At 42.0% G+C, this 27,430-nt stretch overlaps 1 protein-coding gene across 4 annotated transcripts; it reads right to left on the minus strand.

Annotated features, from left to right (window-relative positions):
* Positions 1–1,924: 1,924 nt before the first annotated feature.
* Tis11 (Tis11 zinc finger protein) lies at positions 1,925–27,430 on the minus strand. 4 transcript variants are annotated; one of them, XM_069124376.1, is made up of 4 exons: positions 26,461–27,430; positions 11,093–11,152; positions 3,499–4,666; positions 1,925–2,799 (listed from the first exon to the last, which is right to left on the minus strand). In XM_069124376.1, exons 1-3 carry the CDS (start codon positions 26,518–26,520, stop codon positions 3,533–3,535), a joined length of 1,254 nt encoding a protein of 417 aa, XP_068980477.1. In that variant the 5' UTR covers positions 26,521–27,430; the 3' UTR covers positions 1,925–2,799; positions 3,499–3,532. The 4 variants fall into 4 exon arrangements, with proteins under 4 accessions (XP_068980477.1, XP_068980478.1, XP_068980479.1 ...); XM_069124377.1 differs by lacking the exon at positions 11,093–11,152 and having other exon boundaries at positions 26,461–27,235; XM_069124378.1 differs by lacking the exons at positions 11,093–11,152; positions 26,461–27,430 and adding an exon at positions 26,246–26,279.

Here is a 27,430-nt window from a genome sequence, read left to right on the forward strand (position 1 = left end):
TAGTTCGGGTGTTGAGCGATTATCGTCGAAGCAATCGATTGCATGATGGGAACTTGCAATTGACTGCATCGTTTTACATGAAAGTGAAAAAAACAAAAATAATAAAAATAATGATATTAACATTAATAATAATAATAATATAAAGAGAAAAAGAAATGATCAGTCAGATAAATAATATGACGATATTAAATGAATATGTTATGCTGTTTTTTTGTAGAAGAGATGAGTTTACTTCGTATGCTATCGAGGCGTATAGTGTTGCGAATTCGATAATAATGATAATAATAATAATATAAAATAATAGTTAATAATTAATAATAAAAATAATATTAGTATAATGATGCTTATGATGATGATGTTGGTGATGATGATAATAATAATAATAACAACGATAATAATTAAATCTATAACAGTTTAAACTGAAACGATTTCGATTAATTTATACTTGAAGCAAACGTGATTATAGACTTAATTATCAGCGTAAGTATGTGGTGTGCATATATACAAAATGTATTTCGTTTTTCAGAAACTACGTTATTTAACACTTTCCTTTTTTTTTTTTTTTCGTATTGCTCAACGTTGTTCTCTCGACATTCTCGTAGGGGCAACGCGCTTTTTTCGCCACGAAATCCATTGGCGATATTTGAAAAAGAAACGAAAATAAAAAATAAGACAAACGAAAATATACACCGACGAGTTAGTCGGTTCGTCGTTCCACTTTCTCGAAACGACGCTTTGAACGATCTTAACACGAAAAGTGATTATTTGCTGGCAGACGGAAGCACTCTCGAAATTACGCCGCCTCATTGCCCTAAGCTCACTGTCGCTTTCGCTCGATCTACCTATATGTCTTCTCCGTTCGCTCTCTTCGTGATACAATTGCTTTTCCTTTTCTCCATAATGTTATTAATGCTTTTATCGCGGTTGGGGCCCAGATGTTAAAAGGAGAGGGCGAAAGACGGGAAGCGGAAGGAGTAATCGGGTCCACTTCGCGGTATATATATACACATTGTCCTTTCCCATAAAAAAAGAAAAGTGATATGTAGCTATCGCAATGCAAATATCAGCAATTATCGTATAGAGTTTGAACGAGAGGGAGGAACAGAGAGAGCATATTGTCATATCGAGCTAAAGCTAGAGCGAATTCGTTTCATGGTACGTTAGAGAAAGAAATAGGTTTACCAATATTTGCTTTTGGTACGAGTTGGTCGTGGAAAGAATTGGCTCTCTTTTGCTATTAAAATTTCTTACAATTACTCGATTGTCTTAACTTTGGAAAGTCGGTAAAAATAGACTTTTATTTGTTCTTTTCGAACTTTTGATCGATCGATTAACCGAGAACGTAAAAGAAAACAAACAAGAACATGGAAAAAACCAAAATTTTTAACCAAGCTATGACGTACGTCCGATAATGCTTCTTCGGTCCAATAAACTAGAAAATGAAAAAGAATCAAGAACGTCTTTAGATGGATAAAATGTCTAAAAATCGATTAAAAAGAAAATTATAAAAGTAACTCTGATGCTGGTAAGAAATTCCATTAGAGGATATTTTCGTCTCAGGATAGAACATTATTCCAAAGACAGAAATCTTTTTTCTTGGGGAACGTATAAATCAGTTGTCAACCTCTCGTTGGCATACAGCGTCTCTCGTACAAAGTTCGCCTTGAACGCGTAAAACGATTGAAAGCCCTGACGAATTTTCGTCTATAAAAATATCTATTTTCGTATAACTTATTGTTAAATGAGCACGTTCTTTCCTTCACACGTACACACGTACACACGTACACACGTACACACGCACACACGCGCACACACACACACACACGCGCGATCACTAACGCATCACTTTCTCTCATTATCTTCCTTTTGCTCGCTTCTTGCTCTCACCATTCGATCTCTCTCTCTCTCTCTCTCTCTCTCTCCCTCTCTCTTCCACTCTGTTTAGGTTACTTCGTAATATCACGAGATTGTACACGCACACTGACACACAAACACACTCTTACTTGCTCTAACGTTGGAAGACAATCGGAGTTTCTAAGCCACTTAATTTGCATAGCATGATCTTTGATTGTGATCTCGTGCGCTTCGTCACCTAAACCCAACACCAACGCGACACGTTTTACTCGTGTTTATGCGTGTGTATGTGTGTGTGTATATATACACACATACATACATACACACACACACACATAAATATATATGTGTATATATGTATATATATATATATCTTCCTCTCCATCCGTTTTGCTTTCAGTTATTTCTCTCGTGCGACTCGATCTCGCCTTCCTTTCACTCTCAAAAGTCTACTTTCCCCTGCCGCTTTTTCGCAAGAAGAAATCCAGGAATTATTTAAAAAACGAACGAGTTGGTTTGAAATATTGCAACATTTCACCTGCCCCGGATGGAAAAACGCCTCGTTGTTGCGAGAATCCTCGCGTGAACCAAGCAACGAAACGGAGGAGCAAGGACAAAGCCGAGGATCGGACATTGAAAGCGGAGATGCCGAGAGATGGGGCTGCGCGAGTCCAAAGGAGATCAAAGAACAACTTGCTCGAGCCAAGTCAGAATTCGGTAGAAACTTGGACTCGTTCTTCCCGTACCTTTTCGCTCCCATCGCCGCCTTTTCGTTTCTGCATATTCTTACGTTCGCGCTATCCTTGCTCCCGGATCTTTGCGCTTCTCTTTTTCTTTTCTCTATCTTTCTCCTTTTCCACGGTTGAATCATCCAAGGATTCTCACGAGCAGGTCGAGACATCCGGGCTGATACCATCTCGACCTTTCCACTAAACGAGCGTAAACCTAAAGTAAAGAAGAGAAAAAAAGATGGAAACGGACCTGTGTAGTCGGAGTCACAAAGTGACTGACGCTACTAATGCGGTTAGAATCAACGGCGATATTCAGAGTCGCTAGTGACAATGCCGATAACGTTATTAATATTAATTGTAGCGATTATAATATAATATACTGACATAATATTATATATATATATATAATTATATATATATAATATAATTATATAATAACAATAATAATAATAATAATAATAATAATAATAATAATAATAATAGTGTGATCATAATTATTATAAACATTAAGAAATGACAGTTTAAAGAACGAGTAAGATACCTAACGTATTCTACGAATAAAAAAGAAACGCTTAAATAAGAAGCCGAGTACGACGGAGAGGAAGAAGGCCCGTCTGACGCGAGAAATATAGTTCAAATGTTAAAAACGAGAAAAGAGAAAAGGAAAAACCTCTTTGAGTCGGTGGAAGAGTCCGTCCCCTCTCCCTAAATATTCGCCTGTCTTTTCGGTCGATATATATATGTATAAATTAACGCGTGTGCTTTGGGTCCAACGCTCTTTATCGTCTCTCTCTTTCTTTCTTTCTTTCTCTCTCTCTCTCTCTCTCTCTCTCTCTCTCTCTGTCCTTGCTCTGCTTTTTAAAACGTTGACGTACATATCTATCAGAAAGAACGTTAGGAAAATAGAATATACCAAAGGAAGTCGAAGGACCCAGAGGAGAATTCCCTTAGATCTTAAGATTCTCAAAGTCGGCGAGGGTGTTGCTGATCCTGTTGAAAACTGGCAGTCTGGACTCGGCGTTCGGTGAGAGCGGGGACGGTGATCTCGGCGTGGGCTCCTCGGAGCTCAAAGGACTGCATACGTTGTTGGTTCGAGGGCTGGGACTTCGTCTCGTGGCAAGGAGCCCGAAATCCTGGCCGAAGCTGAACGGCGAGGTAACGGACGGTTGCTGATTGCAGTCGTCGCCGAAGAAACTCGCCATAGAGTTGGTCGGCGACTGACTTAGGCTGGACGATGGGGAAACCGAGTCTCCAGTACTGCCGAGAGAAAAGGTCGGCTTCGGCCTGGTGGCGCCGATCACCGACGAGCTAACGGTCGTCGAGCTAGTCTGGTGATGATGATGGTGGTGGTGGTGGTGGTGGTGGTGTTGGCTAGTCGTTAGACTCAACGAGTTGGTTCTGAGCAATGGCGGTGGATTGTAGGCATTGGTGGTACTACACAGGCTCAAGGAATTGGCTCTCATGAGGTTGGGGGTCGCCGCGGCCGCGACTGCCGCTACCTGAGGCGAGGCCGCGATCTGTTCGAGCAGAGCGACGCTGCTGATCGTCGTCGGATTGACGTTCGAGGCATTGCAGGTATTTCCACCGGCGGCTGCGGCTGCCGCTGCCGCTGCTGCCGCGCTTAGAATAGGATTCAAGCCCATTATGTTCGGTTGCGTGGATCCTAGTTGCGCGCTCACTTTTTGATTGTGAATTCGAGCCTCCTCGAAGTTGTGAATGAAATGGCAACGGGGTCCGTACGGACAGAAACCAATCGTGTGAAACGTGCGGCACAGCTCGGTCTTATATTTTGGATGTCTGGCGAGATTCCGTAGCTCGCTGTAACCGTGAGCGAACTGACACTTGTCGCCATATTTGCAGGTGCCGCTCTCCTCGAATGGCCTGCACAGCTCCGTTTTATAACGAGATGTTGGCTCGCTCGCGCTGCGATCTAGTTTACGATGCTGTTCGATCAGGGTTGTTACCAGGGAGGTGTAGCTACGGCGAAGAGGCGCGTGTCCGCCATTATTCCCGGCTGAACCGTTGCCCGAGGTGTTCGTCGTCGATGTCGAAGTTGGCTCCTTCGCTTTTGCGGGGCTGTTCTGTAACACACACGCGAAAACGAGAATCGAAATTAGTTATGCCGCTTTCAATTTCCTTTCTGAAATAAAAGTTGGGAACAAACAAACAAACAAACAAACAAACAAATAAAAAAGGAAAAAAACGAAAGGGACGAATGAAACTTTACGATTCGTTACACAGCCAAAGATTCGGGGATAAAAATTCCCGACTTTGACTTTTCTTTACTTCTTTAGTTTCCAATTTTGACGCCGCCCCGATACACTTCATTTGCGACAGTTCGTTAACAGTACCAATTACATAACACGCATACGATTGTACGCATGTATGTTGAACGTTTGACGAACAGCGATATTCACTCACGCGCTATAAAACACAAAATTTATCGTTTTATCATAGCCGAAAAGGCTATTGATTCAATCGTATGAAAATATCGCTGCAATTGTAATACATCTACTGCTACGAAACAAACTATACAATACACACACACATACACACACACGAATTTCGCTCCAACATGCTTCGGAATTTGTACGAAAAACAGCAAAGTCCGTTCCAACTTCGGCTCCGACTCCAACGATCAGAAATTCCTTCCGAACTTCGTTGATCTTCGACCAAGTTTAAAAAAGTTATTGGCAGAACAAAACGATCTTGGCAATTTTCCAATCGTGTCATTTTCGCGCAACTCGCAACGGGACGAAAGACGTTAAAACACTGAAAGGCTGTTTCGTTAATACGTTAATAGGGATGTGTAAACATGCTCGAAGCAAGATTAATATTATTAGTAACGAATTACGACGTCGTCGTCGTCGTCGTCGTCGTCGTCGTCGTCGTCGTCGTCGTCGTAATAACCGCGCTCATACGCGAGTCACCGCGCGTTTCCTTCGAGAAACAGCTACTCCAATTTGTGGAAGCGTCGTCGGCCAAGCATTACCGCCAACGTTCAATCGCAAACAAACTACCGTTTCGAAGAATCAAGTACCGAGCGACGAACATTGCCGTGATAAATACCTAGCGAACGAAAGAATAGGCACGATCGTGGTAATTCCGATGGATACACGCTACACGTACGATATACAACAACGTTGCCCGAAAACGCCAGTCTTCGTTGCAAATATTTTACGTCGTTAGAGACGCGTTACGCAATGGAATAATACTTGGATGAGAACCCTTGACCAATAACGACCATTTATTTCTAATAGACTCTAATCAAAAACACAGGAAGCTCGTGCACAATTGCTTTATTCGAATAGTGGTTCGACGATGCTCGTCGACTACTTTTTGTATTTTTACGAGAAACCGTTAACATCGACTTGGTATGTAAGAGTAGGAATCGCGATTGAGAAACGCGTTACGAAACGTGATAAAAGTAACGCCTGGTCTGCTGATATTTTGACCTCTTGTTTATCCAACGATAAATACGTGTGTAAATGTGAGTGTAAACGATGTATGTAAATAAAGAGACAAGAGAAACACGCGTATCGTTTACAATTTTCTATCTCAAGACCATATGGATAACGCTATGGTTGATCGGCTTGGGATCGAGGAATCGACGATCGAGGATCTAAAATTATGGGCCCAGGTATACGAGAGAAGACAAAGGTTCGACGTCTCGGCGAAAATTCGTGGAACGAGAAACTACTTGAAAGTCTGCAACTATACGTCGACCGAAAGAACCAGCTTTTGAAACGATCCGACGTTACGGGATTTCCAGCAACCCGAGAAATCTGCTTGGACCAACCTTTCGAGAGATCGAATCTTCCGCAGAACGAAGCCATAAAACGGACGACGTTTCACTTTCCATCCTCGCCTCCTTCGTCGAGCGATACTTCTCCAGCTCGGCCAAACATCATATCGTTGGTTTTTAATTTAGCCCTCGATCTACCAACGAGATTCGTTGCTAAGAACTTTTATCAAATGAAAAATCTTGGAACGGAGTCGATTTAAACGTTAATCCGGAATAACTTGCAGAACAGTTAAATCAACAAAATAATCGATTAAACGATCAAATAAATCAAGTTGGAGATATCATCGCGCGGAGGATGCGAATCGATCGAAATGTTCTCGGTTTCCATCCAAGAATAATAACCATAAATAGCCAGGTACAACTAAATGGCTTATTATGGTAATTTATGGTCTTTAGACGCGTGTACGTTCGGCTTTCGCGATAAACGTTGCTACGGTTGCACGCAAACGATAACCCTGAAATCTATTTCAATCGTCTATCTTTCTTCAAATCCTCGTTGCTTTCCTGTAAACGCGTTATTCGTACCATCGAATCTCCGAACAAATAAAAAAAACAGCGATGCGTCGAATCGTCGAACCTAACGATCTTGGAAAACTCTTTTCCAATAGACGAAACAACGTAAACTGGAGTACTCGCGCGCAGCTGTACATTTTCCGAACGGTTATGACCAACACACAGCTATGTAACAGAGCCATCTATCCGTAGGACCAAAATCAATCGATACTATCTCCGTAAATCTTTACCTATGTCAAAAAACCCGAAGGTTAATCGATCCTCCTCCGTTCCAGCTTCCATAGATCACGTCGCGTTATATCGCATCGCCTGGAAATTTCCACGAGCACGTCCGTGTTGTTCACGGCGCACACGGACACGGGCCGCGCGATACACGTTCCTAGCACACGCGTAATTAGTCCGTCGACTGCAGGTATTAATGCAAAGAAACGTAGACGAAGGCAGGAATGTCAGAGTGTCGGTTATCCTGCGATCATCAACGTGCAACGGCTGTTTATCGCGCAGTCGTGAACGCGAACGCAAACGCGCACGCGTATTCTTTCGCTGCTACTATTCGCTGCTTGTCAACCGAACCTGGTTCGGCTAGATACAGTCACGTGCGAACGGTCACCGAGACGTTTTTACGCTTCCTTTTTCCGTGTCGCGGTTTATTTCATCGTAGTACTGGTCGCACAGATTATAGAGAGACGCGTTGTTGACTTGCCGGCGATAAAGCAACGTCGATATTTTCGACAAATCTTTCCTCTCGTCGTATCTTTCGACGCAAATATTTCTTCTTTCTCGTTAACAAAGAAGAACGCGTTTGTCTGGTCTTGTCCAGAACGAAAGCTAGAGTACCTTGAGAAGCCAGAGAAAGTTAAGATCGAAAAATAGACGAATAAACGACTGCTCGACAACGTCAACCATACTCCAAAAAATTCCATGGGAAAAAACGTGTACGATCGCGAAACGGCTCGTCGATAGACGAAAATAGTTCGAGACGCGCTTCGTTCGTCATCCGTTATATCTGTTCGTCGTCTGCATATTGCTCGAAAACATGTTTACCGACGACGCGAACTAGGAACAATTGGTACCGGACGCTGCTGATTTTACGGCGAGTTTGAAACGAAACTTGTGCGAAACAATCGACGCAGTGAGACGCGTTCACCGACGTAAATTAATCGCTCTGTTTCACGGACGCTCAACGTCGCAAAGATCTTCGAAAAATAGAACGACAGTTCGTTCCGATAGAACGTAGATGTCGAAGTGCTATTGGAACGCAATAGATCGGGCGATCACGAAACACGGGGAGGAAAAAAGATACGTGACTAGAGTTTTTACTCGAAACAGTCTTTCAGAGTGGAGTTTTCCTAACGCTAAGAATTCTCGAGCAGTCCTCCAACTTTCCGATCCACGAGATCGATTATCCTCCTCAAATTATCGATCGAACGAGAAAAGAAAAACGATATCTTGCATCAGCAAAGGGTCGCTATGAAACAATCGAAGAATAATTAATTATTCGTTACCACTTTCGACCAAAGTTCCATGTTCCACGCATGTTCCGTGTTCGAGTGCACTCGAACGAGAATGCATGCCGTACAGAGGCCCCAGCGTCCGTTTTGTAAACGCGACTGCGCGTAACAAACGTGTTAAGAGTCGATTCCACGGATCGACTCGAGAGAGTTTCCACGAAACCGGCTGAAAATAGTCGTAGCTCCTTTCATTCACTGGATTCGACGACAGAGACACGGCCGAGAATGGGCGGCAGTTAGTAGCCTGTGGCTGTTCCGCCGCCTGTACCGCGTTTCGTGCATTCATCTGGCTCACACGTTTTCCTCCACAGAAGCCTATGTTTCACGTTAAACGAGCTTTGTAGTTCAGCGCATGGCGATCTCCCATGATAATCGTGTTTTCAGGCTAATGGTACCGAAGATAGAGAAGGGAAAGTTACGAGAATAATCTCGCTTGTCCTTTGTAGGAAACGTAAAACGCACGACGTACGCGTTCGACATAACGTTGAACGGTGACGATACTTGTTAAGAAACACGCCTACGATCGAGGAAAGGTTCCGCGTTTCGCAAAATATAGGTCAGTTGTCATAGAAATACAAATGTTTAACTTCGGTACGATTTTATCGGATGTATATAGGACACCTTTGGTCGCGATGAATCACATTTTCATTTGAGTCACGGCGATCCTTCGATAATTTCTAAGCGTATCGTCGTCTTTGCTTGGACACCAAAGAGAATAAAATGTAAAAAACAATGAGAATGACCAATTCGATATCGTATCGAAGATACGTATAACGTCGTATCGACGGACGACGAAACAATCCTTGACAAAAATTGTTTCCACGAACGATACAAAGTATGTAATTTGTCTTTAATTGGCACGTATCGCGATTTCTTGAGTAAAACACGTGATAAGAATTATGTCTTCTAGCGCGGAACCGAGCTGTTTCGTCGTGTTCTCGAATGGCTGACAAATTTTCGAGAAACGTTATGGCAAACGTCAATTTAAATACACGATCATTGTCCGTATGTGTGCAAAAGTATTTTCCGTTTCAAGCACATGGAAATGTTTTATCAGATACGGTCGGATAAGTTAATTATAATTTAAATATGATTAGATAAAACAATGCCAAACACTTCGCCTTTTCTTCTTTGTTTTTCCTGTAAGTCGTAGATTCGCGAGACAAATAAAAATAGAAAAAAAGTTGTACTATTTTTCGTACGTAATAGGACAGTCTAAATAGAAAATCAAAATTGTTCACGGGGGAACGATGAAAGTTACTTTCGAGTTGAATCTATGTACACATTGATAAATATTGGTTCGATGTAGAGAGGCGCAAACATCGTTACGTAGAATGGCAGGGCACCACAGGATTATGCAACGCGCAACATCGTAAACATCGCACATATTACCAGCGATAAATCGCTTACAACGTGTATTTCAATATTTCACGTTCCCATGACATCGGAAAAGTACATTACATCGGGAAAGAACAATGCGGTCGATCAATGCGTTTTAATTTTAACAGTGCCTCCACTTTTCCCAATCGAAAGAAGAAATATGCTGCAACGAATAACGATTCACCCAGTTGTGTCTAACAGCTTTGCGCGAAAAGAAGCCTTTCCTTCTGCCAAACAAAATACGTATCTGATTTTTCGCTTCTCGTGGTAAAACTCGACCGTGCCTTCGATCAATTTTATACGTATTTCCTATTATCGAATATACAATACGAAACGTTAACTCGTCGTAATCGATTTGCTCAATCGTATCGAATCGTGAAAAAGAGGAAAGAGGAAAAAATAGATCGATCGCTCGGTCGTCCATCGATGCAGGTTTCACGGCTTTGCCGTTCTGTTATACGTATGTCGAAACGCGTAGACCATGGATTCGTTTCGAAGGTCAAAGATGAAAGTAAGCAAAGCGAGAGGAGGAAGAAGGCTGCGCCGCGGCAGGCAAGTCGAGAGCGAAGAAGCAACGCCGTGCGACGCGACTCAATGGAAATCGGCGTTTCATGCACCGATTCTTACGTAACCGAGACGCATCGCCGGGACTCGCTCGACTATCCTAATTACCAGGTTTCGACCGATTCAACGACAGTCGGGAGCTTCGCTCGTTCGTCCGCTGCATTTTTCTCGCCGATTTCCCAGTCGATGAGAAACAGAAGCGACCCCGTTCTTACACGAGAAACGAATCGCGAAGTCGAAGCTAAGTCGTAGGCAAAAATAAATAGCGCGCGATCTCTCGTTAACCTCGTTGTTTGAATTTGCAGTACGCTATATATTTCCTAACGATAAATTGACCTCTGCGGCAAACTGTTTAACACGTAACGTCCAATGTCCTACAATTGCTCGTATACATGGGCATGCTGTGATATCGTGACATCGCGAATGTCACGTAAACGCAATAAAAAAAGAAAAAAAGAAAAAAGAAAAAAAGAAAAAAGAAAAAAAGAAAAAGAAAATAAGACAGCATTGCGAACACCAAGTAACGAAATATTCGGCGAATTGCAAGCGGCTGTCGTATGTATGCGTCGTGTATGAAATGTTTTTTCAGCAAGGTAACGTTATTGTTGTATTTAACGCGCGATATAATACCGATATTGGTGATACCACTCCGAATCGCGAAGAGGGAGAATCTTTAAAACAGAATACGTACGTACTCGCTATAAGGCAGGAAATAAAGAAAGAACCCAACTAACCTGGTTTTTTCGTATAAAACGCGCGTAAGTGGAAAAATCAGGAAGAATCTGGCCACTTTTCTGAAAATGATAATTTAGTTATAAAACGTCGGCTTGCTTGAAAGGATCGGGTAGAGGAGAGATTCGATGGGTTACTACGCGATGCGATACGGTAGAAGCATCGGATCGAGAGATTTTCGCTCGCATACGTTGAAGTTGAAGACCGTTTTCAAGGCACGACTCGGCTGGACGGACAAAAGAGGCAGGCGAGCACAAGGAGAGCCAACGAACGTTTCGCTTTCCGGCGCAGAAGAGCGTGTCGCCCCTTTCGAGACCTGGCGCGCTGGTTTTTCCCTTTGTCGACGTGACCACCGTGCGTGTGCACGGGACGCGAGTGATTGTAAAACGCGATGACTAACGTATGATTCAGGTCTGATAGCGAGTGGAAAAGATGGCGACGTCGACCATGTAAAAACCGGATTCCAACTTTTCAGAGTCGATTCGCCTGCACTTGTTCCTCTCCTCTCTGCTTCCTCGACCGACCGTTCAATGACACTTTTTATTACATCGTACGCTGTTATACGAGTGGTTCGGAATAATAATAGCGTAAAAACAAGCTTCTGTGTAACGTTGAATATCGAGGAATATTCGCTATAAAAGTACATCGCGTTTTATAAAACTATATACAAATTTCAATAAGATCGGAGATTTTGTTAAATCGTTGTTATTCCGAATGACGCGTATCAGCTGGTTGAACATTGTTCTCTGACTCGAAGATCCACGTCAGTTTTAACTGCACCTTTTAGGAATGCGCAACTTTTTCTCCAGTTGCTTACGGAACAATCACAATCGAACTCTCTCTATATATAGAAAGAGAGAGAGAGAGAGAGAGAATTTTTTTATTTTCATGCAAATCCCAGTTCGCACTCGAGAATCCAAGGTGAGCGTTAAAAGCTAGCGAAACCAACATTAATAACTGAATAAACACAGTGTTTCCGCCAGTTAAATATTCAGTCTGTTTCCACAGCTGATTTGCTCGTTGCGAATATTTACTTCGCTTCAGCGTTACCGGTTGGTCAGCAGATTCTTCACAAATTTTATTTCAAACAATCGTAATAAAATATACATATGTATATCGGATAAAACCCAGTAGACTGTCAAAGGGACCGTGAAACGAAATATTGAAAAAATACGTTGTATATATTTCGCTTGTATCGCGCGGTCGGTATATCTACGTGTACCACCGATCAGATTTCTACAGCGATGGCACGCGATTTATTACTGATGTGATCTGATAAAAATTCAATACTACCATATGTACCGAGTGTACGGATTATCTTCGCGACTAGTATTTGTTTCGTGGCTGCGTACGAATACCATTGTGTTTGCTTTATCAGAATCAACCTTCTGTAACGTTTCACCGCCGGTAGAAAGTTAGACAGTTTTCACAACGCAAGCACGTGGTAGCTTCTACCTACTACTCATGCTTCCACCAACCTATTGTTCCAAGCTTTTCCTTCCCGTTTCCCCTACTTTTCCACGCTAATGGGATCCTAATAGGAAACGATCGGCCAGACAATGCGGTGTATCAAGCGGAGAAACACCGAACAAAGCGGAACGAGCTTTACCAATATTGAAATACGAAAATGAAAATTAATTGAAACGGAAACAAAGTAGACGTAAAGTGGATAAATCGTATCTTTCCTCTGTCACAGTTTACCTTTATCGCTGAGCTACGACAACGACGAAACGTTGCTCGAAACAGAAGCATCTAGCTACACGCTAAAGACGCAACGAGGTATTATTCGCGTACACCAGCGTCGAGCAGGATTTCGCCAATACCTCGTGTAGTCGAAGAAAACAACGGAGGCGAAGAAAAGACGTGCGTTAGAACGTTTGCAGTCGTCTGAAAAATGATATTATTCCGATCGCTGAGAAAACTGTTCTACGCGTTATTCATCGTGTATCGAGGGCAAGTCACGGTTCAGTCGTTTGTTCGTTGCGTACGAGACACGATTTACGTAGCTACATCAGAGTCAGGCTTAAACCACTCGGGAAACGCGTTAGCTCACAATCAATGTACCATTCAAACACGTAACGATAATTCATCACGAGACAATGTAAAAAATGTCTGGCCAATTGCAACCACGATGTATACACGTACAACGCTAGTTCGTTAGTTCGAGCGAAAACAGAACCGGAATAAACGAAAAATAACGAATTAATTAAGAGTACAATGTAAACGGTAAACTGAGAGAGGCCGTGGTGAACCAGCACCAACATTCGCATAAAACGTGAAACGTTTCGTTATATCAACGGTGTTTTCAAAAGCACGTATTTCGAAAGTGTCTTATAAGCGTTACGCGTTTAACGTTAGCAAGTGAATCGGGACTTGGGACGAGAACGTTTGAAACATTACCCGCAGCTACCGATTTTCCTAATCAAAAAGCAAATCGCACGATTCCCGCGGACAAACGATTTACGATAAAGTCACTCGACTCGTGTACCTTGATAACGCGGCTCGAAACTTCGTCTTGTACTTAAAGGCCATGAAAACCGTCAACGATCGTGTTCGCGATTAACTAGCGGTTAAAATAATTGAAGGATCGGAGGCCAATTACACGCGCGACTTTTTCTAGCTGGCCACGTTGCATTTCGCTCTGCGTAATTGCAGGACTTGCGTATAGAACGGGGAACATGATCGATGAGATAAGTATAACGAAAGACCATGAGAAGTTGAAAAGTGTATTCGTTTAAAATTATTCCTCTGCCTCTCTTCTATATACCAGGCAAACAGGCAAACGACAATTAATTTTCTATTAAACGTAGAATCAAATTATTGAAACCTCGTTATCCTGTGATATCCCCCGTTGACGTTATTGGTGGTCGCTGGTCGCAGGATTATTTCAAGTGAATTAATTTCTTCGAATGGCTCGAATATCGAAGCGTTAAATTAACTTTCGCTCGCCAAATCTACTAGAAATCTTCCAAGTACGGACAAAGCTTGTGCGTCACAAACTTCCATTGGTAAGTAAAACTAACGCAAGGCGATTACAACGAACGCGCTTGCTGGTTGTACGAGAAACGCATAGTCCACTAGAGTACATAAAATGTCTATCCTCGTCATGGTTCGTACACATCGTATAAACAAGCTTGAGAAACAGAGGTCTTACGTTCCCATGACGTTCGCGCTATACCGCCAGCTCCTACGGCAAAGATTCTATTTGTACAGAAGATGGACGAAAAAAAGTCTGAAAAGCGATCGCACGCGATCCAGACAGAGGTAACTGTAAAACAAGGTAAAGCGCGAACAAACGCGAGATATAGATAGAGAAAGAGGTTGCACGTTGAATCACGATGAAATCGTCGTGTCCACGTACACAAGAACAAAGAGCCACCGAATACATCCCGTGACACACGAAAATACAGAGAGTTATGCAGAAGCCGCAAAGTTGACTGGTCGTAAAACACAGACACAGGCGCGCGCACGATGCTGAGTGCAACGCCGCGTGATTCAGGCGTTGCTGCACGACCACCATGACTTTCCTTCGCATAAAGAAACTGGATGCACGTGTGCATCGAAAGAGCAAGTGTGCGACACGAAGCCACCACAGCGAACCAACACGCAGCCAACATATTCGCCAGCGAGCATAGGGTGCCCATCGAGCTGTTTTCATGCTTCCTTTTGGTTTTTACTTCTCTGCCGTTCCGTTTCGGCCGCCTCGTCGCCACCGTATCCTTTAAATTTACTGGCAAACGAGAATCAAAGGTAAAACTGTCCGCGCATCGTCAGGAAAATCTCCCGTTTCATCAGCTATTTTCACCAGATACGCCATAATTGCATGCTTCTACAGACTACGTTTCGTTAGGTGCAAGGTGATGAATCCTCGCGAAAAGCATGTTACAGATGTTACAGTATCGTTAGAGTATCGTTAGAGCATCGATAAAGCATCGATAGAGTATCGATAGAGTAGCGTAAGTGGCACTTGTGGTTTTGTACGGAAACCGCTGCAGATTTGAAAAATATCCTCGTTCGACGAATTTGCGATTTGGTGAAAATCCGATTTCGATGATTTTAAAGTATGTTGTAAACATTTAGAACGACTCTTTTGCTATAGGTAATCGGTCTTCGACCTTGATTGTAGAGTTATGCGGGAAAATGTCGTTCCTAGGAAATACGGTGTCTAGGAACATCGGTTTTTTCTTTTATTCCAACATAATACGCCCTTGTTCGCAAAGCAAAGCTTTTCCTTTCTATTTTATTCGTATTTTCATAGATTATAGAACGCTGCTGGTACGTTGTTCAGAAACGACTCGACTCTAATTTTCACTTCGTGGAACGACGAGTAAGCACTTGAAACGCTTTGAAAAGATAACCATACACGAGTCCAAGAAAATCCATCCAGGCTAAGAAAGCACATGTGCGCCTGTTTGTAAAAACGACGCGTTCCGTACACATGGCCGAACAAAAAGGGTACACCATGTTTCCAGCGCTACCTTCGGGCTTTCTTCCTCCTCGTTTCGATTTTTCACGAGAGAAAGACCAGCTATAACCAGTGTTCGTGTGAAAGGACGAGAGACCAAGAATCAACCATACGTTCCATTTTTGTTTTCAGTTTCACGTTTTTCGCGAGTATCCTGACTTTGTACGAACGAAAAGGAAACGCAACGAGTCGTCAAAATTTTCCTACAAACGTTCACAGCGATAGTCTTGTACCGCGAGCGAGTTCGATTCTTTCCCAAGGCTCTCCTTGAAGCGACGTACGCGGTGTCGTTATTCAAGCAACCGCGCATTATGCTTGTAAAAAAATTTAATGCCAATTAACCTCAACTGAGTAGGTGAACGAATGAATGGGAGAGAGAGAGAGAGAGAGAGAGAATGTACGCGCGTGTGTAATAAATGAATATCGTCGTTTTTATAGAAGATATAAAATAGTAAGCAAAATTTACTTGGCAAAAAGCTAAACCAGCCGAAGGAAACAACAATTTCGCAACAGCGACTAAAACCGCTAAGATAAAATAGCAAAAGTGGCAACTTTCGCGACAATGGCAACGAAAAAGGAATTTATAGCGATTTATATGCGCAGCGACGTGTCGAAAAGCAATGATCAACGAAAAGGAGGAATTGTGGCCTAAGCAGGCAGAGAACGCGGTTCGCGTGCGGAATATCTTATAGATTGCTGGTTAACAACGTTGCACGTCCTCATAGTCCATTTTCGTTCGACACTCTGCGCTTAATGAATTCCACAATGGGGATACGTACGTATCTCTCTATTGTATCATAAAAGCCATAATTGCAGATTTACGGCAACGCCGAGAAAGCGATACTTTACCCCAATTGAACCGATGCGCCTATGCAAATTTTATTTCCTGTACACGATCGCTACGTTGCGTTAAAGTCGGCCAACGATTAAAGGAACGACGGTGGTTTAAAAACAATTATATATCGTAAATTACATACGGTAAACGCATACAAACATTTTTATACAACATTTGTACAGTAATTATTTCTTAATCGATAATTTCTTTTCTCTCTTAATTACAAAAACAGTTATAGTTAATGTCAATGTTATACAACTATTATCCTCGTTGAACTATCATCGCAGTAGTGCAAACGCGTATAATTAAAACATAAGTAAAAATGAAGTTGTCCATGATGCGACAAGCGATTGTAGCAACAACATCGACTGCTTTCCGTGTCATTTGGTTAACGATACGCGATGGCGATAGACTTTGACTGATTTATCAGGAAAGTAAAAACTTGGAATATAGTTAGCGACCTAAATAATAAGGTGAAGTCACTATATCGAGATAAATTACACCGGAAGCCTATAACACTGTCGAAAAGATCGAGAAAGAACAAGTTTAGCCGAGCGGAAAATACTGCTGCAAGCCGATCTATACGTACAGAGAAGCATACGGCTTTCAAACCAGCGACTATCGTGCATACTTCGAAACCATACCGACGAGAAATTCGTATGCAAATTACCGAAAATAAACTCATATATAAATAAGTTCATATCGGCTATATCGATTAACCACTAAAAATCTCCGCAGACAAGTTTCAATGTGCTGCTAATAATCCACCGTATTCTTCGAACTTGAAATTCATACGACACTTTTGGCAAATTAAATCGCGAAAGAGCTTGCGCGTTTGTGAAATCGCGCGTTTCGCGTACAACGACCAAATAATTTCAATCGGGGCGAAGCAATACGATCGTGATCTTTCCTCTCGATCGGCTATTTTGCACGTCACAGTAACCAGTTAGACTCGAGCAACTTTCACGTTTGTTTTCGTTTTTTAAATCACGGTCGTTTCAGCGTGCCAGTTTTCCTTTCGTCGTTAACGATTAATCGATCGTTCAGTGGAGAGGAAAAAGAAATAAAAAAGAGGAGAAGAAGAAGAAGAAGAAGAAGAAGAAGAAGAAGAAGAGGCAGAAAATAACAAGTCATTAACGATGAATTCATTATTCCGGTCACGCAGCGGAACACAACACAATATCTCATTCGAAATAGCTGTCCGATGCACGCAGAATACTTATGCACTCCGCACTAATCACTATTCCTACCTTTCTCAACAAGGTTCGTGTTCCGAGTATAATGTTTTAGCAATGCAACGCCTGCACGCTCCACCGACACGCCTTTCTTCGAGAGTCTCGCTTCGATCGCCCCTACAAAACAACATATTTTCCTCGTCGTCTCTCTCTCTCTCTCTCTCCCCCCCTCTCTCTCTCTCGTTCTGTATTCCCGCCAATGCTCTATTATTAAAGATACGCTGCAAAACACTGTTTTCGCGCTGATCGTAATAGCACTAACCTTCCGCGCTCGATATGTTTTATTCAACAAGTAGCTACTTATTAAACAGCTCCCACGAACTCGCTTCTCACTTCACTTGACTTTGTACAGGCTGTAAAAAATGCCTATAGAAAAATAATTGTTTCGAATTAAGTTTTCGATCAATTAGAAGAGAATTTTCATCACATCGGACCTCCATGTCTCGTCACATCGATAACCGTCGGAAAAACAAGTACTTTAGATATACAATGTAATAACATATATGCGTAGTAACATATATGTAACAGTAATAAAAATAATATATGTAGTAATATATTCATGGTTATCTATGATTCTGATTTCGCAAATAAATACATCGTAAGCATAAATGAATACTTATCAGAGCAGTTAAACTTTTTTTTCTTTTTTCTTTTTTTTTTTAATAGATTGATGTAATCCTGTATATCTGAAGTCGTAATCAATAATTACGAGTGGGATAAAAACAAGTAGAAAATAACAAAGTCGTACATTTGATTTTCTTCGTTTAATTCTGACCCATACTGCGGGAGGAGAAGGAAAAACATTCAAAGTAACCACAAAAATGCCGACGGTCGATGATCGGGAATTATTTCTGCGATCGAGCTCAACTCCGTTTGGAATGAAAATTCGAAACTGGTTCGCAATCACGATTATTACAGTCGTTATAAGAATGATCGAAGAAACGTGCTTGTTCTCATCGAGAGCCGCGCTACTTTCTAAAACAATAATATTTTCAACCATTGATCCGCTTCTCTAAGTTCGACGCGCGATTAAACGATGCCAGAACTCTAAATTCTCTCATCCTCGGAATACGAGCTCATAAAACATCGAATTTCTCGTCAACAGATTGGTTCCCAATCGAACGAACGGAAACTTGGCCTAAATCTTTTCGGTGGATCGGCAACACGGCGTGGAAAGTCGAATGTTTTTAATTGGAAAGGTGGATCTCGTCGGGTAAATCAAGCGTGAAAGTGAAATCGAGAGGCGCTAAAATATCGAGAGAAGGATCGAGAGATACGAGGCCGGGAAAATATTGCGTGGCACTCTCGCTTTCTCACGTGTGAGACAACCTTTAGGCTTCCTTGGGAGCAGAAACGCGCGTTGTGAACGCAGGAACGCAGGAAAGCAAGGTGCACCCTTCTCGTTCTTCGGCTTCCTTCTACGCTTTTGTGTATCCAGTTTCTTTTCAGAAATACGGGAACAGTTTTTGAGCGTCTCGTCGAACATACTTTTTGCAAGGAGAACCGCAAAAGGGAGACACGCTCGAATCTCAGTCTCATAAAAGAATAAAAAGGAGATTTCCATCTGGTGGAGAAATCCTTCGTGGACCTACTACTATTCTCTCTGTCTCCGGAATATAATTCCAATTCTTTTAGGCCACAATGTACCGATCCTTTTTTTCTTTCATTTTTTAACATCCACACAATGCCTCGTACACGTTCTAGAAATATTCTAATTTGAAATTTCATTAAAAAAATTTCTTGAATTTTACTTCGGTTTGCGTTTCATTGCAAAAGATACCGGGCATTTCTCTTAATGCATAACAATGTATCTCGTTTATTCGTTTAAGGTGTGTATATAGTTGTGGCGATAGTGCTACTTTTTCTTCTCATTTAGATGTCGTGGAAGAAAAATCGGACTACGGGCGTCGGGATTTGAAGAACCCGGGGTCCCGAACGTTCGTAACCAAAAGCGCTAACCACTGCGCTGCCGTCGTCCAGTCATAGTTGCTGTCGAGTGCCGTCACTAGTTTATAGTTGCGTCAACGTCAGAGGTTATTAGCGGCTGTTGACTGAAGTTTACCGTGTCCGTGTCGGAATATCAACGACGTAAGAAAATCTAGGACATCGATAAATAAAAGAGGAATACGAAAGATACCGAAAGCGATAAGATTTCCACCGAGTTTAGAATCTTTGGGCTGTTATAAGCTGAATTTGTGGGAAAATAAAACACCGTTTTCTTTTTCTTTTTTTTTTAGAAATACGGCTACGTAACACGAACAAGGAAGAACGCCCGAAGACCTCGAAGTGTAATCGGTGAATCCGCTCCGATAAACCAGCAAAAAAGATACGCGCGCCTGATAAATAGATGGCTAAGAAGCCAATCGGTGTAAGTCAGTTACGCGTAAAAAAACGCCGGTGTGAAATTTCAACCGTTCGTGTGAATGAATCGCTGCTGTTGGCGTTTCAAAAACCAGCTATTACATCCTCCCGCGGATAAACGGACTATAGCCGTTAAGCTACTTGTAAGTTAAAGTCGAAAAATCTTATATCAAAGCTCGTCGAGAAAAGATAAAGGTATCTTTGACCGATATCGAGGCTCGGAGATACATTTTTCATTTTTCACTGCAAATTTCCTGGTTTCTTTTCGATCAGAAAGATCGTAATACCAAACGATGCAGTTGGGTGAAAAGAAAGAATGGAAAAGATGCACGTATGCAGCGAGATCATAAATTGAAGCGTTAAACACGTAAACGCGTCGATCGATCTAGCCACAGTTAGGGTCGTAGTAGTACGCCTGACGAGGCCCTGTCACTTTCTACTCTACGGTAATTATCTTATTGAGAAAAATTAATCCGCAGTTATACCTTCAAGCCTGACTAGTTTTATAACCTCGCTAAATCTCTTCCATCAAGAGTAAGTAATATGCGAGTAAGAAAAAAGAAAGCGAATTTATAATTCGAAAGAAACGTCCTTTTGTATATAGAAGAAGAAATAAAATTCTTCACCCTTCTACTAGTATCTTCTGTTGTATTTTCGACAGTTGCAACGCTGTAGTTCCAAACCGTAATTTCGATCATCTTTCAGTCCTCCTTTCGAATCCTACGAGACGTTAAAGCATTTGAATCTTACTATTACCACACAGTCTATTAAACACAGTTCTAAAAGAAAATAAAGATATCGTGATAAAAGAACAGGTAAGGGAAAATCTAAACAATACCTTGCAGATTCTAAGTTTGTATACAACGAGTCGTATTACTTGAATGTATTTGCATAGATAACTCACAGGGATTCGAGCAAACGGTAAATCAGTGGGATAACCTTTTAATAAAATATATTTTCACGCTGAAGGCAGGGGATTTCCCCGGGGAAAACATTCGAAGCAACATGTTGCAAATCTATATCTACGTACAAAAATATATGCATATTCCAGGCGACTGCAGTCGGTTTCCTTCGGTGCACAGAAAAGAGAGAGAGAGAACAAGATGCAGAAACAGCCAAAAGATCCTTCCTGTTCATTTCCCGGTATTTTCGTTCTACCAGTTTCTTCTTAGCAATATGAGAGATTCTTTCAACGTTGTTTCATCACGTAAAAAGTAGTCGACCGACGTCGCCTGATTTTTTACGGTTAGTATGGCAGCAGAAATTCGTACATTTCGTTTCGACGCAACCGGTTCCACTTAGCTCACGTAATTAACGTAATTCTGCCGTTAGAAAACTTACGTACACCCTCCTCCTTTTTATATTCTACGTACATTAGTTGCACTCTCTGCTATTTTTCATTTCTTTTTCCTGATCAACGAGTGTATTTATAACAAGACGATTTCAACGGCTCCGATACCATCTTAGAAAGAACTACTGGTTTTTGCTTGCCCTACTTTAATCCAAGATTACACGCACTTTAAACCGGACAACAAGTGCCACGAAGACACTATAAAAATGAACCGGTAAATGACAACAATTGATCGTTATAAGCGATATGTAGGATCACGAAAGCAGACGAAAAGGAATATTCTACGAGCAAAGCCTAGAAAATTGGCCGAACAAAGTGCACGAAAAAACCCATTCTTTTTCATCAGCGTTTTAGAGACAGCAAAACCCGTTTCTTTTCAAAAACATAGAAAATTCGTAACAACGTAAAGGAAACGACGGACAAATACCATTACGGTGACCATATTATGGCATTGGACAGAGCATCCACGAACCTGCATAGAAACCAGGTACAAAGCATGGTTTCTCTCTTTTTTTCAACGAACCGTACATACTCCGTCTCCCTTTCGCTTCATCCTTCTCGCTTACCCACTTCCATTTCTATCCGCACCAGACCAGCACACGCACGCACGCACACGCACGCACGCACGCACACACACACACACACACTCTCTCTCTCTCGCCCTCCCGCAGTTTTCCACTTTTCAGCTCCCCTACATTTCTCCACTTTTTCCCCATTTGTTTCCAGCATCGCTGCGCCCCATTGGTTTTGCCTCGATCACCTATCCTCGTCTTGCTTTTTCATGTCTCGGTCGTTCGTACGGTTTCTGGCTTCGTCTAGCCAGAGTTCCCTTCGTTCTCCCCCACCCAGGTCTTGTCTCCGATTCTCTCGCTCGAACTCGGTCTTTTCCTCGGTCGGCTCTCCTTCCGTCATAAATCCGAAGCAACAGGTTCCTACGCTGCTTACGGCTTGCATTTGCCGAGCCGCTTTTTGTTGATGTTGCCGGCGTGGTGCAGCGTCGGGCACGCTGCTCGCTCAGGGCGAGGTTTCCACTTTCAGAAAAATCCAGACCCCGATAATTCCACGGAAAGGGTAAGACTCGGCGCTTCCATGGACGTGGCCCGATCACCGACTTCTATCAGTCGATCTTCCCTTCTCTCTTTCATCCTTTCGCGATAAATAATTTAACATCTCTCGTTACGAGATGGTTCCCATCTTTACAACCTATTTTTCCTAACGCGTCTCTATCTTACACGCAAGATTCATCCAACGGGATTAGTTAAAAGTTGCTCAGATAAAAAGGTATAAGGCGTAACGAGATCGTAAAGTTGTATCTCGATAACAGTAGGTCTTAATACGCGTATTTATATCGTGACACCTGCTTATATTCTTGTTTTAATACACAAAAGACTCGCTCTTTGTGTATCGAATCTTTGCTCGATCATTCTGATGCGTCATGCCGTACGCTTTATACATACTTCCTTCCATCTAGCGTCTCGACGCTCGGAACTTAACTCGACGATATTTGAATAAATTTCGTCCTAACGGCCGGGAGGAAAGAAGGAACGAAGTACGCTACCGTGTACACGTTCGGAATAAGATGAGAGCATTGTAGTTCTTGGTATTCCACGGCGAACAATTTCTTTGAAATTTCTAACGTTACACGCATGTTTATTAGATTTACTCGGTTGTATGTATATGGGGTTGCCTGAGATTTATGGATGAATATCATATCGTACTCGTGTTTATACGCGTGAATTACAAGCAACACGATTTATTCTCTCACGGCTGAAGCTTCCTGATTTTGTATTAGAAAGTTTTATCTACTTTCTGATTTCGGCGAAGCGTGCGTCACGTAGCGTAACAATACGCGCAACTTGTACATTTTTACCGAATTTGCCTTCAACGATACCTAAAAGTAATCCAAATCTGGTACCATTAAAGTAATCGGACGTTATTTCCTAGAATAGAAAATAACGAGAAGAGAAAATGTCAGGGCGGAACGGAACGATTATCTAAACTGTAGGTAGCGAAGTTCAAATTTCGAGAAGAGCTTCGGATGGGCATCGAGCACGAAAGTCGAAAGGCTCTTTGCCGGATCGAACGAGTTTCGAAATCGCTGAGGAGAAATTGCCGAGGAAAGTTACGAGTTGTGCGTAGATGAAAAGGAAAGAGGGAAAAGAAGGAAGTTCGCGATAAAACTCGAACGCTGCCGCGTCGTTTGTCCGACCATTTCGTCGGTCGCGAAACGAAAACAATAACAATTACGATTTGTTCGACGAAGCTCTTTTCCGTCAGACAGAAACAGGAGGAAAGATTTTATACAACACCACGAAAAGATTGCTTCGACGCTGTAGCGGATCGTGTACAAAAATCTCCATTACCTACAGTCTACAAATTTATATTAAATCGATTTATATTAAAAAAAAAAGAAAAAAAAATGAAAAAACCGTCGTAGCATTTAGTGGAAAAAACTGGAACACTCCCTGTATATCCGAATTGATAATTCAATGTAACGAGACCCCCGCGGTCTCTAAACTCGCTTATCCGTGCCAATCGTGACCGAAGTAAGCTAGTTAAGTGGAGACTTGGCTATGAATAAATGAATGGAGGTGTAATTCACCAAAGAAACAATTTATAGAACGAACGCGTGGTATTTTTACTCGCGAATACGACCGCCCACGTGTTCCTTTGCTTTTCGTTTGAACAATTGCCCAGGGTTTAAGTTCGTTCTATCGCTCGAATACCTAAATGAATCCCCGATGCTTGGTAGTAGGTAACATATACCTAGCGTGTATTTGAACTCTGATCAAAGGGAACAGATTACGCTGCCACTACGATTATTGAAAATTTCAAGGTATTGGTTGGAAGAATAGCAATAAAGAGAGATGAAACGATAAACGGTTTCACCACTTTTACAAATTACGTCGAAATAAAATTACAAGAAATACGTATTTATTTAATTATATATCTCGTAAAATGTGGAAGCTGTACAGTGGAAAATAAAATCTTGGAAAATCGCATTACGCGTAGATACAAATGTCTATGAAAAAAAAAAATTGCTATTCGAGAAAGAAAGCCGTAACATACTTTGGTTAAACAGACATATTCTTATCGTCGAACCAGATTTCGGATTGGCGGTAATGCGGACAAAAGGAAGTTGGTAAACATAAATGAAATTATTTGCCTGTTTTCTCGTAACAGTGAACAAAGGCATTTGTATTCAAATTAGAGAATATCGCCAGATATGATACCGCGTTGTTCCAATATTGCCGCAAAGAAAAACTAACAAACTGACGAAACGAGGGAAGAACAGTTCCGCCACGTGTTTATAAAACAAGTTCCTGTCGCATGACGGAATTCGTACGTACATTAACGAATTTATACGAAACATGATTTACGAAACCTAGACCAAGCGAACATTATTGCAGGAAATTTATCAAAATTCCCAGATCTAAGTCGGCAACTTGATTCAAATTTAGATATTTCAACGTAATTGTTTCAAATTATAATTTTATCTTCGGCGTAAGCAAAATACAATGTCAAAAGAAGATGAATTCAAAAAGTATTATCTTCGTAGGATCCTATATGTTTCTTTTTCTTCTCTCATAAACGCAATAAATGCATTATTATATATATATATATATATATATATATATATATATATATATATATATAAATACATATTTTTTGCATAGATCAAACCTAAATAAATATCTTTTTCCAAGTAAAAAGCTAAAATGAAGTTACCTCTGAAGTTAGTTCTGTGACGCGAGTGGACGAATCATTGACTGCGGACAGCTGTGTCATCCGTGGAAAGTTTGACAATCGAAAACTATATGCAAAATCAGGAACACAAGTAAGCAGAGTCGTGTGTAACGACACAGAGCTTATACAAACACGCTTCGAGCTGCAAAACCTGAACACAAAGGCTCGTCATCGGCAATCGAGTTTATCAAACGAAGGATATTTACAACGACGCAACATTGAGAACGACCTCTAATTTCTATAGAAAATAATAAAAGTTCCGGCTTGTTTTCGTACGAATTTGACGCCTAGTCGTACGCTAAAATCGAAGAGCATGCTTGCGAAAATATGTATTTCAAAATAGTATAGTATTTTAAAATAAATGTGGTTCGCGAAATGGAAGAATTCACTCTTGTCCAAAGACGAGGCCAAACGTCTTGGGAGTTTGCTCTGTTTACGACGAAGCGAAAAATAATTCCGAAAATCGAGTTAAGCTAAACAGATGCAGGAACTAACGCGATTTAAAGTAAAAATTGTAGTGAAAACAAATAAACGTCGAAGAAAGCAGCGACCATACGACCGAAAATAACTCTTACATCACGACCTCTCGTTCTTTTGCGCGGTAAAATAAATACCATTGCCATAGCAATGGTAATACATAGTATGTAGCTATAGCCGTCTACCTAACTACATTTCATTTTGATATACATAATTTATTTGGGAAGACGCGAGATTTCCTAACGCGCGGCCCTGTTTCTGCTACGTATCTCCTAACCGCGCGCAGATTCTTCGTACACCATTTCTATCCGTTCCATTCCATATTTGTCCCGCAGTGCAATAGACCGTGGCAGTCGGAACAGAATACGTACCAACACCGTTGCACAAATGTTTGCGCCACGGTACCACCGAGTACCAGCGAGTACTACAACGGCCACGAGAGAATCCAACACGAACTTATTCACCATCACACTATAGTCGGAATTTCCAAGTATTCGCGATGCCACGTGCTGAACCAGCCATCTTTGCATCTAGAACCTGCTGCTTTTGTTGCTTATCAGTCGGATTCTCGATTCTTCGAAACGATAGGGAACACGTTCGTGATAGTGCAATCTTAATAGAAAGTGATCGTCCAAGATAACGACACGAAATAACCACTGATCAAACAAACACGTCGAGCATCACCTGATTCATAACAAAGTTCACGAGTCTAAATATAGAAAGAATAATAGTATAGAAATAATCGTATCGTTTAAAGTATTCGTTCAACGGTATTCGACACTTTTATACTCGGTCGCCTGTGTTTGCCCTACCTACGACTTGACAACATGGAACGTTTGAAAAAAGAAGGGGCTAAAGGACGAAACGATCGTGTGACAAATGATGTAAAAGTATCTTACCTTAAATAAGTGCTCGCTACACTCGACGAACATAGGGGTGCTCATGACGGCAGTCGACATTTTCCCTCGTTTTCGCACAAAAACACACTGAAGATAGGTTATAACGTAGTCGCGATCCGGCCGTGACTAGCCTTCTTCTCCTTTCAGAGCGGAACAGCGTACGTGTTGTAACACGGTAGCCGGCGAATAGTTAAGAAGAAACCGCGGTTGTACGTATCAACTTTGAGAACACAAAAACTGCCACTCCGACGATACGTTCTTGTGGATTTACATTGGAAGCACACCCGTTTCGATTCTCTCAGCGTACAAGCAGGCTGACAAAGAAATTCGAACGATCGACGAATATCTCCTCTCGCTTCGAACAGCAAGCAGCACGCCGCTCTCTCGCCTTGGAGCCTCTTCGATGCTCAGTTTGTCACGTGTAGAGATCACCGTGAAAACGAAAGACGATTACGTATATATGGGTTGTGTGACCCTGTACGTGTACGTGTGCGTGTGCGTGTGCGTGTGTGTACGTGTCGTAGTGTACCAGCGACGGAGAAAGAGTACTTGCGGGAGAAACTTGGCACTTTTTCGAATCGTAGATTCTTTATCGCGATTCCCGTGGAGGGGGAAATTTGATCAATCCCGTCCAATCTTTCTTTTTCTTCTCGAAAAGATGTAGCTCGCAAGACCTCCGAATGCGAACTGCGGATCCGTGCGACCGCGCGACGCTCCGTGAGACTCGAAAGGCGGCACCGCGAGCTCCACCAATCAGACCACGCGTCATTGCTACCCGTCCCCACCATCTTTGCGCCACTGTCGCCGGAGATTTGGCAACCGCGCCGACTCCTCAGGCCAATCATGCAAACATCTCTCCCTCTTTCTCTCGGTATCAACAACCCCTTGATCCGCGATTTTCAAATCCCTCCGAGTTCTTCTCCCTCTTTATCATGTTCTTTCTCATTGGTGGAAATTTAGGGTAGTTTCG

This window comes from Bombus flavifrons, chromosome 12 (genome assembly GCF_040668555.2).
Source record: "Bombus flavifrons isolate JBK064 chromosome 12, iyBomFlav1_principal, whole genome shotgun sequence".
In the NCBI taxonomy this organism is placed as follows: Eukaryota; Metazoa; Arthropoda; class Insecta; order Hymenoptera; family Apidae; genus Bombus; species Bombus flavifrons.

Bases quoted from the DNA above. Each gene is read 5' to 3' on its own strand.
- Tis11 (XM_069124375.1), bottom strand. From the start codon at position 26,091: ATGCAAAGATGGCTGGTTCAGCACGTGGCATCGCGAATACTTGGAAAT. The intron at 4,667-25,932 runs GTACGTATTCTG...TGTGTGTTACAG, and splicing joins ACATTTGTGCAACGGTGTTG to AACAGCCCCGCAAAAGCGAA.